Source organism: Pantherophis guttatus, chromosome 2, assembly GCF_059756535.1.
Source record: "Pantherophis guttatus breed Tessera chromosome 2, ASM5975653v1, whole genome shotgun sequence".
Classification (NCBI taxonomy): Eukaryota; Metazoa; Chordata; class Lepidosauria; order Squamata; family Colubridae; genus Pantherophis; species Pantherophis guttatus.
The window spans coordinates 249,862,176-249,875,816 of NC_142064.1; the positions used below are offsets into that span (position 1 = coordinate 249,862,176).

At 41.1% G+C, this 13,641-nt stretch overlaps 1 protein-coding gene and 1 long non-coding RNA gene across 2 annotated transcripts in view; one reads left to right on the forward strand and one right to left on the reverse strand.

The window, feature by feature from the left end:
- LOC117673989 (uncharacterized) lies at window positions 1-5,174 on the forward strand. Its single transcript, XR_004593633.3, has 2 exons — window positions 1-90; window positions 5,061-5,174. It is a non-coding gene; the product is annotated as an uncharacterized LOC117673989 (long non-coding RNA).
- The window catches only part of ARPC4 (actin related protein 2/3 complex subunit 4), a 12,218-nt gene continuing 801 nt past the window's right edge, over window positions 2,225-13,641 (reverse strand). The window contains exons 3-6 of the mRNA XM_034431747.3: window positions 6,608-6,719; window positions 6,430-6,525; window positions 5,637-5,807; window positions 2,225-3,173 (exon numbers count right to left, since the gene is read on the reverse strand). Coding sequence (XP_034287638.1) covers window positions 3,168-3,173; window positions 5,637-5,807; window positions 6,430-6,525; window positions 6,608-6,719 — 385 coding nt within the window. The 3' untranslated portion in view covers window positions 2,225-3,167. The remainder of the gene's footprint in view (window positions 3,174-5,636; window positions 5,808-6,429; window positions 6,526-6,607; window positions 6,720-13,641) is intronic.

The following is a 13,641-nucleotide window of genomic DNA, read 5'->3' on the forward strand; positions in this document are numbered from 1 at the left end:
AGACCCAGCTGAGTAAAGTAAACCGGGAATACCTCAGCCGTGACTTCTTATGTTCAGCCAGGCACCCAATAAGATTGCAAGAAGCGTGAGGTAAGAGGCTTTATATGTAATACCCGGTGGCAACAAATTGCAAATATGACGTTCAATGATCTAAAAGACCACGGGTGTCAAACTCGTAGTCACATGCCGTCACACGATGTATCGCAATGTTTTTTCCCTTCACGGAAGTGGGGTGGGCGCATCTGGCCCATATGGGCCTCCGGTTTGACACCGCTGATCTTGGCCACAGATAGAGATCCTGTGACTGCATAAATGCTGCTGGCAGTTCCTAGAATTCCTCCCGATTGGCCACAACTGCTAGGATACATAGATGTTTGAAATAAACTTTCTCTTCCTGATTTAGATTTCTGTCTTAGGCCGAAAACAAAACACACACACATATACAATGTCTGCATGAATTTTGCCAGCAGTGCATCAGATCAAAACAATCCTCACCTTCTTTTTGCTGATTGCAGTGTATCTGTGTCTAAACTGCAATAGCAGTTGCACTGAGGGAGGATCAAGGCCACTTTTTATATAAGAAAGGGAATATCATAATATCATTTTATAATTTGTCAAGACAACAGAGGCCTTTGGGTGGGGGAATAGTGTTGGAGGGAAAAGTTTGAAGTAAGTTTGTTGGTTTTTATTTGTATCTTTTCAAGAATGAGGTGGGGAAGGAATCATCTACTTGCTACTCAAGTGCTTCCCCAGTGACTTTAAGTTTTTTCATTGTTTTAAAACTTTCTAAATACCAACACCTTGATCTTATTCAGATAAAAGGTATCACACTGTTGAAACCATGCCACTAAGTATCACTGCAAGCCAGTAGGAAGAGAAAATTGAATTGTGAACTCCGTTTCTAAATATTAGGAAAAGGTATAGCAAAGCCAACTTGTTAAAATCATTATTTCAAACATAGGCACTCACAAATAATCTCGTTTTTTTTTAAAAAAATAGGAATTTGGGCTGGATATGAGAAGGGCACACATTTATAATGTATTAACAGTGAAAACGTCTACAGAACTGATTTGCCTTCTTTGAGCAATGCAAAAAAAGCATAAGCTATAAAGATGCCAACGTAATTCTGCATTTCTCCCTTTGTGGCTTATTGAGTCATTGGCCGGTACGCTCTCATAGAGGGGCTCCTCCGGGTGCCGTTGGCCAAACAATGTCGACTGGCGGCTCCCAGGGGGAGAGCCTTCTCTGTGGGGGCACCTACTATCTGGAATGAGCTCCCCCTGGAGATACGCAGGATCCCGGATCTGCGCACCTTCCGCCGTGCTCTTAAGACCTTTTTATTCCATCAGGCTGGCCTAGCCTAATCTTTCCCCTTTTTAAAATGTAAATTTTAATCTGTTTTAAATTATTGGGGTGTTTTAAATCTGTCTTGGGCCAAAATTGTTTAATTCAGTTTTACTTTGCTTTCAAATTTTGTATTTATGTGTTTTATCTGTGGCTGTTCACCGCCCTGAGTCCTTCGGGAGTAGGGCGGTATATAAATCAAATAAAACCTAAATCTAAATCTAATTATGATGCAACCAGAAATTCAAAACCCTCCCCAGACAGCTTGTCAAGATGGAAACGTCTTTGGAGTCTCAATCATCCAGGCCAGGGGTCTGCAACCTTAAACACTCAGAGAGCCATTTAGACCTGTTTCCCACAGAAAACACCAGGAGCCACAAAACCCTTCCCATGCCTGACTATTTCTTGAGCAGCCACAAAACTAGCACATGTAGTTGAATTAAACATTGTTTTTCTTCTGAAACTTTCTTTTCTTGGATTTATTCATGGTTGGCCTACCGGGGGTTGAAAAGCTCATTAAATCGCATGCCGGCAGGTGTTGCACATTGGCGGTTGTGACGCATATTTTGAATGACGAGCCGCAGCAGAGGGATGAAAGAGCCACATGCGGCTCCAGAGCCACAGGTTGCTGACCCCCTGATCCAGGTCATGGTTGTCCCAAAGGTGCTCTTCCAAAAGGCAATTGGTTTTTTTTCTTTGAAAACGTTTCGCTTCTCATCCAAGAAGCTTCTTCAGTTCCAACTCATAGAACTGAGGAAGCTTCTTGGATGAGAAGTGAAATGTTTTCAAAGGAAAAAAAAAATCCACATTTTAAACATTGCCTTTGGGGCAAGACGGAAATGTATCAGGAACCCCAGTAAAGCTAGACAAGAATCCTTACTTCAGGAGGCAAAGACAAAAAGGCTTTAATAGGTTAAAGTAAGAAAGATACAGCAAGTGCCATAGCAAAAAAGAAACGAGAGTTACAGATTCCAGCTCCGTCCCATTCAGCTGATGCCTGGCCTGGCCCCCGCCCTTCCCCCACCCCACCCCACCCCACCCCCCAACCCCAGTTCCTTCTGGCACAGGTATGGAAAGGGAAACCAGGGCAGAATCAGGAGGCAGTGCAGTGTTCAGAATGCTCTGATCCCTATAGGAATGGGGAAGATGGATGGGGAAAGAGCACTTTCTCCAGGTTATGGAGTGACTTGGCACAAAAAGGGTTGCCGTTTACAACACCCAACTTGCCTGCAATCATGACCCTTACACATCAATAGGAAGGTGGATCAAGGTAGTCATCCAGCAATCACCTCTGAACAAAAGGCTCCAAGCCTGGCCATCGACTCGTCAAATGACAGAAACGGTCCAGGTCTTTTTTTCCCCCCCCCCCCGGTCCACGCAGTACAGAAAATGGCAGGTTTATTTATTTTATTTTTTTTGTCAGCGATTGCAGGCAATCTTTTTGCATGCACATCAACTGAACTGGAACTCCCCTAGCAATTTCTGCAGAGGGTTGCTAGAGCAACCAATCCCACCTTCTCCACTAGTACATTCAGGGAGACAAATTACAGCAAGTGATCATGTATTAAAAAAAAAAAAAAAAAGAATATCAAGTCAACACAATCTTATACAAGCACAGTTTTGTTTCAAAAATATTAAAAAGCACCCTCCCCCTCCCCTCCTCCCGACCCCGGGCACACTGGCGAGAACGGTGAACAGCTGGGGGCAGCCCTCGCAGGTCTAGCCGCTTCTCATTTCACTCCTGAGCTGTGGCCTCTGTAGCCGCCCTAAGGTAGCGGGGCAGAGAGGATGAGAAAGCAAAGCTGTGGATTCCAGCCCTTGGTCTAAAACTGGGGAAGGAAGAAAAAAGAAATCGGTTAATTCAAAATTGTTATGACTGCTGCTCATATAATACAAATTAACCAAGGCAAACACCATCAGTGTCTTCTCACACACACACAGGTACCCACAATATAATCACTGCAGGTTTTAGGACAGTATTCTAGAGCAGGGCACTTCTTTCTCCTTCTGTCCCGGCCACTTTTTACAGAGGCACAATTGAGAGCGTTTTGACAAACTGCAGCACTGTTTGGTTCGGTAGCAGCAGTGCCTCAGATAGAAAGTCCATACAGAGAGTGGTAAGGACAGCCGAGAAGGTTATAGGAAGCTCGCTCTCCGTTATTCAGGATACTGCTTATAAATGCTATGTGCTTAGACCTCGAAGCATTCTGAGAGACTCCACACACCTACTTCACGATCTGTTTCTGTTGCTCACCTCTGGGAGGAGGTTTTGAAGTATTTCTAGCAGGACTTCCAGATTGTGTAACAGCTTTGTTCCCTATGCCATCCGTCTGGTAAACTCACAAGATTTGTTTTTCTTGCCATGCACATGTATCCGAACTAGACTGTGTTGTTTCTCTGTATCATATAATATATGTGGGTATATGCATAATTTTGTATTTATTTACTTTGTTATGTTTATGTAGTGTATATTGGAGGTGGTGACCCTTTGAGAGCTGTATGCAATGAAATATCATTTTAATGTATGCCGATTAGTGTACATTCAAAGTGACAATAAATTTAGTCTAAGTCTAAGGGCTTTTCAAACTTCTCCATACTGCAAAACCTGTTTATTCCAAAAATAAATCCTCGAACCGTAATCCACAAAACAGTAGCCATGGTGTTTCTTCATTGGCGAACAAGGCCTATTTTTTCCATAGTACAGGTAGTCCTCGACATACGACTCTAGTGGCGCTTGTCCATCATGGTTGCATATCTTAAGGGCAGTGGTGGGCTGTTCCATAGTCACAAGGGTTCAGGCAAACCCTTAGCTCTGATCGCTGGCTGGGCCACCCACCCCCACCCCCGTTCTATGTTATTCATTTATAACTTACTTTCTGGCTGACCCAGTTGCGTTCCACGCCGCCCCTGCTGTTCTCACTGGAGCTGCCTGAGCTGATTAGGAGTCTGTTTGAAGCTCTGTTTCTGTCCCAAAGGGGCGCGTGCAAGCGAGCACGTGCGCACGCTCACAGAAAGTGAACCTTTTGTTAAAGAAAGTGCAGCTCACCTCTGCTTAAGGGTCATTTAATAGGTCAGCCACATGACTGACCCATTTTATGACCTTTTTGTGGCAGTCTTTAAATGAATCACTGTGGTCATTAAATGCCACAGTAGATCAATCATTCACTATTGTTGTAGATTTGCTGAAAACCAAAAGTGTTATATTCCACAAAACTGTCCTAAAACATGTTTATATGGATCCTGGGAAGCTGAAAATGGCCATAAATGCAGCTGTCTTGCCCAGCACCAGAAGTCTGACCACATGGCTGCAGAGGGGTCCAAACATCAGAACTTCAGAACCCAGGTCACAGGTCCCTTTTTTGGGATCAGTTGTTAAGCAACTGACATCAGTGGAGAACTAGCTGCATTTGTCAGCCTTTTGGGATACATCAGTCTAGGAAACCAAAGTCATGCAGGCCAATAAGATTATGGTAACAGAACCCTGCAAATCTATGCTTCTCCCCGCCTTCCCTCCGTCTTTGTGAGAACTAGGGAGGGTTTTGTTTGAGACATTTTCTCAAGTTACAGTTTTGTCCCAGGCTCAAGATCCTATGGTCTGACTGTTGTCAGCTCTTCCTCCTGTTCTTCAAGGTTACTCCTTTTGCCTGTTACAGTGTATTAGAAAAATGACTATGGATGCCCTACTGTACTTGACCAAATCTCTTTGTTGTCTTCAGTCTCTCCCTAGGACCCTAAGTGGGCTTGCAGAACGCAGTTTGAAAATATCTATCTTATGAGCAAGATACAAATTGCTCTGAATTTTGTAATGGAATAAAATACGCCTCCTATTATACTGCCCTCTCTCCTAAAGCTTTCGCATTTACTGTTCCTGGCACTTTGTCACTCATATTCATACCATATGGAGCATGACATTCTACAAGGAACAATTGGATTCCCACTAGAACTCTTTTCCACAAACGAACCGCAAATTCCAGCTCATTTATACAACACTACTTTTTCACCCTGTAATAAATTATTCTCAATGGTAAATCAGTTCACAACATATTCATTTCAGACTGTGTGATAAGCCTTTAGATGAGAGATTTTAATTTAGGATTCCCACGCTCACAGGTAACATTGGGGGTGGGGGTAGATGGGGGGAAGCCCTTCTTAATTCTAAAGGTTTTAAAAGGCAACAACTCCATCTTCCCTTTTAATAATTTAAGTCCTGCCTAATAAGCAGCCACAAGAGACTGGTGCTTTTAACATACTATTTGGACATCATTTGTATAAGGTGTAAAATAAGCCCTTACATTCTTAAGGAACTCTTCTGCCACAAGGCGAGCCCTAGCATTGACTGACAGTTTCATTTCACTGATTTCCTTGTCAATTTCCTCCATAAAATGAATGACAAAGTCCACCAGCTTGTGCTTGTACATCTGCTCTGTATGGAAATTTGTGATCAAGAAGCTAATGTCATAGCCCTAAAAAAAAAAAAAAAGCAAATTGTTAGCATCAGTGAAGCCAAGACTCAGCCATCAATTCTTCTATACTGTTGACTATTGATTTAGCATAGACAAAAATAATCTATCTTTTTCTTTTGGTTGCTTGTGTTCTAAAGATCTAATATTGTGCATAAGAAGTAAGTTCTGCCATATTAATATTTGAAATCAGTCTGCGCTACCTACATAGTAAGTCCAACAGTTGAAAAAGAACAGACAAAATATTGAAGGTAATAATAAACATTACCAATTATGCAGTATTTATTTATTTAGTTTAGTTACTTGTATTCAGCCTCATTTGATTTTTTCCAAGTATATGTATAAAAAATAGACATTATCCTGACAGCTAGTACAAAAACCAAGTCTCACACAATTCATCCACGATTAAACAGACCAAATCAGAGATAAAAGCAGTCTAATAAAGCCACGTTATTTGATTTTGTGAAAAGAGATTATTGTTATTGATTTAAATATGTCTTAAAGGTAAGAGGCACATTGAAATTTTAGGCCTGCTGGAAAGCTTAAGATGTGAAACAATCCATACGTTGGTAGTACTGTCAACAGAATTACACACTTAGGACAACAATGACTCCGTATTTCCCACCTCAACTGGTTTCCGACGTAAAATGAAGAAGTTTTCTGCTCTCATCATCATGAACCGCATAAATTTGTGACATAGAATTTTCTCAATCTCATCAGCCTGCAGAAGGAAAATAGGAACCCATGAGCCTTTTCTCCAGGATGAGCGGCAGTAAGCACCTCACCTGTAACGTGTGACTTACCTGTTTCACAGCAATGCTAACGCGCACAGAGTTGATAGAACCTTCAATTAAGACTTTCTCTTTCTCATTCCTGCTAATGATCACAGGCTGCAAGAGGAGTTCTTTACTGCTTCTGCAAACCCAGAAAGACATTTTTACATCAGAGACTGGGCAATAGATAAAAGGTAAAGGTTCCCCTCGCACATATGTGCTAATCGTTCATGACTCTAGGGGTCAGTGTTCACCTCCGTTTCAAAGCCGAAGAGCCAGCACTGTCCGAAGATGTCTCCGGGGTCATGTGGCCAGCATGACTAAACACCAAAGGCACACGGAACGCTGTTATCTTCCCACCAAAGTTGGTCCCTATTTTTCTACTTGCATTTTTTACGTGCTTTCGAACTGCTAGGTTGGCAGAAGCTGGGACAAGTAACTGGAGCTCACTCCGTTCCACGGCACTAGGGATTCAAACCGCTGAACTGCCAACCTTTCGATTGACAAGCTCTGCATCTTAGCCACTGAGCCACCGCGTCCCTTCCCAATACAGACTGGGCAATACAGAGGCTCATACACTCCATCCTCTGGATATATTTTAACATACCCCCGTAACCAATCCTACTCATTATATTTTCAAATCCACAATCGTGAAATGTGCTACTCGTGATGAAAATGATACCAAGAATTATCAGTGATGCAGAACAATGGCAGATAGGCTGCTGTAGGTAAAATGGGCTGTGGGTTGCTTAACACATTATTTTAGCAACAGAAAATTTATACCTGTTTTTTTTTTAGAGTTATGTTTTTGGTAGGTTGGGCTAAAGTTTCTTTTTGCGTGAAGACCAATGCAAAGAATAAGTTAAGCAGCTCTGCTTTCTCTGGACAACTCCAAATGAATAACATCATAATCAAATACATATTTTACATAGCAACAGAAAGAAAACCTCCATGCAGAATTTTAAAACACTCCGGATGCTGAACTGTGGATCAGACCATGACCCCCTAATTGGAGTAGACATCAGATTGGAAAAAAACTAGAAAAGGTCAAATCCTAACGAGATGTAACCTAGAACCCAGAACAATACAAGTTTCAGGCTCGAAACAGATGTAAAGACCTGGATTTATGTATAGAGAACATGAAAAATTGTGCTAAGACGTTAAAGTGCTTTTAAATGATGGTGGTAGGAAGTATATAACAAGAGCCAGAAGGTAAGAAACAAGACTAGCTATCAAACAAGGCCACAGACATAGCTATGGAAAGAGAAGTGGCAAAAGCCAAAGGAGATCTTGGGAAAACCAGAGAATTTAATGAAAACTTCCATCAACCAGCAGAGAGAGATAATAAGGTAGTATATCTGAGTGCAGATTGCAGAAAGTAACAGACTGTGAAGAACAAGAGATCTGTTTAAGAAATCCCGAGACATCGCGAGAACATGAGAAAGAGTTAATAATGGATCATAATGTTAAAAACCATTTAGTCCTTCATGCAGAATACTTGTGTAAGACCAACTCTCCCATCTGAGAGAGAAGAATCGTAGGGCTGGAAGGGATCTTGGAGGTCTCCTACCCAAGGGAGGAGTCCTTATACCATCCCAAACAGATGGTTGTCCATTTTTTTTCTTGGAAACCTCCAGCGATGGAGCACCCACAACTCTGGGAGGCAAACTGTTTTACTGGCTAATTGCTCTGTGTCAAGAAATTTCCCTGTAATTCCAGGTGGGATGTCTCATTAACAAGCTTCTACCAATGCTTCTTATTCTTCCCTCAAACGTTTTGGAGAACAAGTCAACCCCCTCATCTTTGTGATTGCTCCTCAAGTACCAAAACTGGAAGTCTCACTAGTGCATTATAGAGCCATGTTCTATATTCTCATGATCTTAATGCTATCCCACTGTTAATGCAATCTGTTAAGGCCTGCATTGGCCTTTTTGGCAGCTGCAGCACACTGTTGGCCCGTACTTAAGTGGTAGTACACTAGGACATCTAGATCCCTCTCCTAGTTACTACTGTTGAGTCAGGTACTGCCTGTTCTATACCTGTGTATTTGGTTTCTCCAGCCTAAGTGCAGGATCCTGCTTTTCTCACTACTCAACTGTATCTTATGTCAGCATTCCAGAAAACCCCAACTCCCAGTAAAGACGCGGAAGCAGGCATTTTCCAAAGTTCTCTTTACTAGAAATAGGTAAACTGGCACATCTGGGAAATCCCGAATCTGAAAAACCCGGGTTTTCCTTCAGTAATTCAAAGCTCCAACACCACCTCCTTTCTCCTCAATCGATCACATGCTCCAATCATCGTCCGTTCCACTTCAAGCCAGCCCCTGACCACTCCTCCTCCAGATGCTGGCTCACCCTGACCTTGACCGATAGGAAGAATGCTATTATGTCTACTAACTCCCCTCTCCTAAATCCCCCCTCCTACTTTCTTACACATGAGGAGGTGGCAGCACTGAAGCTTCCGGCCTAATATGGCTTCCAAGGCTGACATTTTACTGGATGCGGCCCATGACTCTAGTCTCTCAAGATCCTTCTGAATCCTGAATCTTATCTTCCAAAGTGTTAAAAATTCCCCCCAGCTTGGTGTCCTCTGCAAATTTGAGGAGCTCCTCTTCTATTGAGGACGAATTACTGGTGCTTGAGGAGAAAGTCAGATGAGCTATAAACCCGCTGGCAAAAAAAGGAAAACCCCAAGGGATGGATGATCTCCCAGGAGGCTGGCATAGAAACGATAAAGGCCATAACAGCCCTCTGCCAATAAATATGGAAAAACAGCACGGCCTAAAGATTATCTAATCTAGAGGGAAGATTGAATATTTTTATCTACCTATAAAGAAAAATTAAAGGAACGTTCTAATGTGCTAGGATATTGTTGAAAACTCTGTACAAAATAGAAGTCCTCTAAGAAAAGAGCAGAAAGAACAGGGAACACAAATCTATATAGCTGATATTAAGAGAGCAATGGAAACAGCAAAAGATAATCAGAGTTCTATTATTGCTTGAAAGATAGAAACACTGCTGCCTTTGCAACCACTTAAACTGCAATGCATTAGCCCTATTTGCATTTTGATATTATTAATCTTCTTCACATCTGATACCGTTTAAATATTTGCCTACAATTTTATTCTCATGATTCAGTTTCTTGAAATGGAACTACATGCATTCTTGGCCATCCAGAATTGCAGAGCTTCCTCTTTACACAATTTCAAATGGGTTGTTAGAGCACTTTTCTCTAGCTGCGAGTGACTGCATTCTAAAATGCATGCCGTGTTTCCCCGAAAATAAGATTGGGCCTTATATTATTTTTTGCTCCAAAAGACGCATTAGGGCTTATTTTCTGGTTAGGTCTCCTTTTTGGGGAAATATGGTAATAATTGCCTCCGTCTAGCTGATGATCTTAACTGGGGCTTATTTTTGGGGTAGGGCTTATATTACAAGCATCCTGAAAAATCATGCTAGGGCTTATTTTCCGATTGGGTCTTATTTTCGGGGAAGACTGGTAGTTATTTGGACAGATTTCCAGGGACACCCTAGAATTGCTCCAAAACACAGACACAAACCTTAAAAAATGTTTCCAGCTCTAATTGTAAATAGCTAAACAAGTCCAAGTCAAATGGATGAAAACAAAGTTCATCTGTATGCAGCAGCAGCAGCCTTACAACACTTTAACACAATTCTACAGAAAACTATTGCAACAGGCATATAGTTACCCAGATTCCTACATTAACTTGAGGAACTTTGTCTCAAAAAGACTGAGGAAAGTAGTGAATCTTACAAAAATAAAGGTCTCATCTAATTAAATCAGGCCACTGGTCCATTTGGCAATTTGGTTTTTTAAGGAAAGGCTTTTCCCACTGAACTATAGGCCTTCACTGTAACTGTAACTATAGCCCTTCTTTTTCTTAATAGAGCTTATACTCTATATGCCTGAAGAGATGCTACAAGAATGTTTTAAGGCAGGGGTCTCCAACCTTGGCAACGTTACGCCTGGTGGACTTCAACTCCCAGAATTCCCCAGCCAGCTTAATGTTGCTAAGGCTGGAGACCCCTGTTTTAAGGAACAGTCTGCAAGTGGAATCTATGATGTCTCAGGATGGGACTGGGTAGAATCCCATTCAGAGCCATTGTTTTATGCTAATTAGGGAGGGATTAGGGTCAGGGTTGGAGTGGGCTGGGCTGGGTGGGCTGGGCTGGGCTAAAAGGCCTCAAATAATCTTTGAAAGGAAATACAGAAAATACAAATGGAAAAATGTTAAGCAAGGCAGACCAAGATAGCAATATGATCAAGACATGAAGTATGGTAAAGTATGGGGGTGGAATGAAATGGAGATTGAGCTAGTAAAAGAAAAATGTTGTTTCTGCATCACATACAGTATGTCATTTCTGATCCAACAGCAACGCAGCAAGAATACTCCATAGATTTACACAAGAGGATTTTTTAAAATATTGATTCCTTTTGATATTTACCTATTTGTGTCAAATTAAAATATAAAAGTTCTGATAAATTAGAGCCATGCAGCATATTATTTCTACTGAGGCCACACTATATGGGAAACCCCAAAGCAAAAAATGGGTCCTTATCACTGTCTGGCTTGTGTTCTATAGCAGGGGTCTCCAACCTTGGCAACTTTAAGACTTGCGGACTTCAACTCCCAGAGTTCCTCACCTAGCAAAGCCAACAAGTCTTAAAAGTTGCCGAGGTTGGAGACCCCTGTTCTATAGCAACTCCTATTCTGAAGCTTGGTCTACATACAACTATCATTAATAGGATATATTAATAACCATCACTGTGTCTTAAGTTACTGTGTTTGAAATTTGAAAACCACCTCATATACATTTTAGTTATCTAGATATCTAATGAATTAATGTGTGTCAAACTTGAATGGAAACAGCCCATAAATGGTACACTCCATAATTCGTTAGCTGAACTTATTGCAGGAGAAACTAGTGAGGTCCAATATTGACTAGACTTCTCATGTGATGCATGTAGACTACTAGACTTCATCAGATGGGTGCACAGTTAACATTTTTATGTCACATAAAATACTGTTTTATATATTAAAACATAACACACATGAATCCATAAATTCAATGTAGGAAAAGGCAAAACAGACTGACTGGAGCTGAGAAAATTGTAACATGTGTTCAGTGTATTTTTTTTAAAGTGCCAGATAATGCACAAAGAAACATCTATGCAGTATTTACAAAAAGAAATAAAGGCAATGCTGAGGAAGGTGCGAAAAAAATATATAAGCTTATAAGCCATTTTATATCAGCAGCAGCCATTCATGACCTGTGGCTCCACCAGGAGCTAAAGGTCTATTTAAGAATCACTAATTTGGAATTAAGAAGTAGTATGAGGCAATATCCCAACAGGACAGTATAATATATAACTATATAGAAGCCATGAACATTAGGCTGAAAGCTATTGCAACCATAAAATGAAGCAGACCATAAACAGAAGCAAAATAAGAATTAAAAAAATTAAAATATTACCTTATTGATGAACCAACTAACCCTAAAGCTCAAAAGATTGAATAAAAAGCTTTTGAAATTTCCAGAAGCATTTTTGGGTATAATTGTGTGTTTTTGTGGTACAGTATTATGGGGAACCTCAGAAAGTGTAGGACAAGAGAACAGAAGTGAAAGACGTGTACAGATTCTTTTCACTAAAACTTAGTCCAACGAATTAATTGACCATTCCTTCTCTGATTCCATGACAATTTATAGGACAGGTCATTCATTTTGATACCTCCATGCTGTTTTTCACAATTTTGTATGCCATCAAATTTCTCTTCCACCTATTCTCTATACATTTATATCCTGTCTTTTTAAACAACACATAGCAGCCAACATGCCCAATACTCTTTCTTCCTCTGCTTTTCCTCACAACAACCCTATGAAAGGAGTTAGGCTGAGAGTGACTGATTGGTCCAAAGTCAGCCAGCCAGCTTTCATGCCTAAAATGAGACTAGAAGTCAATTTCCTGGTTTCTACCCTGGTGCCTTAATCACTAGACCAAACTAGCTCCCTCTATCTTTAATAGTTTTAAATAATTATTAAATAGCTTTAAATTAAAACACCTTTAATACAGCTTTGCCATCAACTGCCCTTTGGGTTTGCATTTGCGGCTTTAATAAATTAGGGCAGATACAGGTAGTCCTCGACTTACAACAGTTCACTTAGTGATTGTTCAAAGTTACGGCACTGAAAACAGTGACTTATGGCCATTTTTCACACTTATGATTGTTGCAGCATCCCTACAGTCATGTGATTTACATTTGGATGCTTGACAACTGACTCACATGTATGACGGTTGCAGTCCCAGAGTCATGTGATCCCCTTTTGCGACCTGACAAGCAAAAGCCAATAGAGAAATGAGATTCACTTAACTGTGTTATTAATTTAATTACTGTAATGATTCACTTAACAAATGTGGTGAGAAGTCATAACTCCGGGTGAAGCTCACTTAAAAAACTTCTCACTTAGCAACATAAATATTGAGCTCAATTGTAGTCATAAGTTGAGGAATACCTGCATTCTTATTTTAAAAGCCTATTTCCAAATCCAATTTCTGAAGGAGGGGAAAGCTACACCTGATGAGGCCATATAAAACTCTTTGGACACATTATGGCAGAGGTGTCAAACTCGATTGTGTCACGTGACGTATTGCAACGGTTGTTTTTTTGCCTTTGCGGGTGGGCGGGGCCTGTGGGTGACACATTCCACAGCTCGACACCCCTGCATTATGTGAAGACAGCGGTGGGATTCAGCCACTTCGCACCACTTCGGGAGAACCGGTTATTAACTTTCTGAGCAGTTTGGCAAACTGGTTGTTGAAAGAAACCATTAGGGCAGAGAACCGGTTGTTAAATTACTTGAATCCCACCACTGGGTGAAGATCCAACTCTCTGGAAAAGGCTGCAATGGTGGGAAAGGTGCAAGGAAAGAGAAGGAAGAAGAATGACCAGCAGCCAGGCGGATGGGTTCCGTTATAGCGGCAACGAGTGCACCCTTGAGAGGCGTGAAAAAGGAAAGGATTAAAGAATAGATTGTCACAGAGAA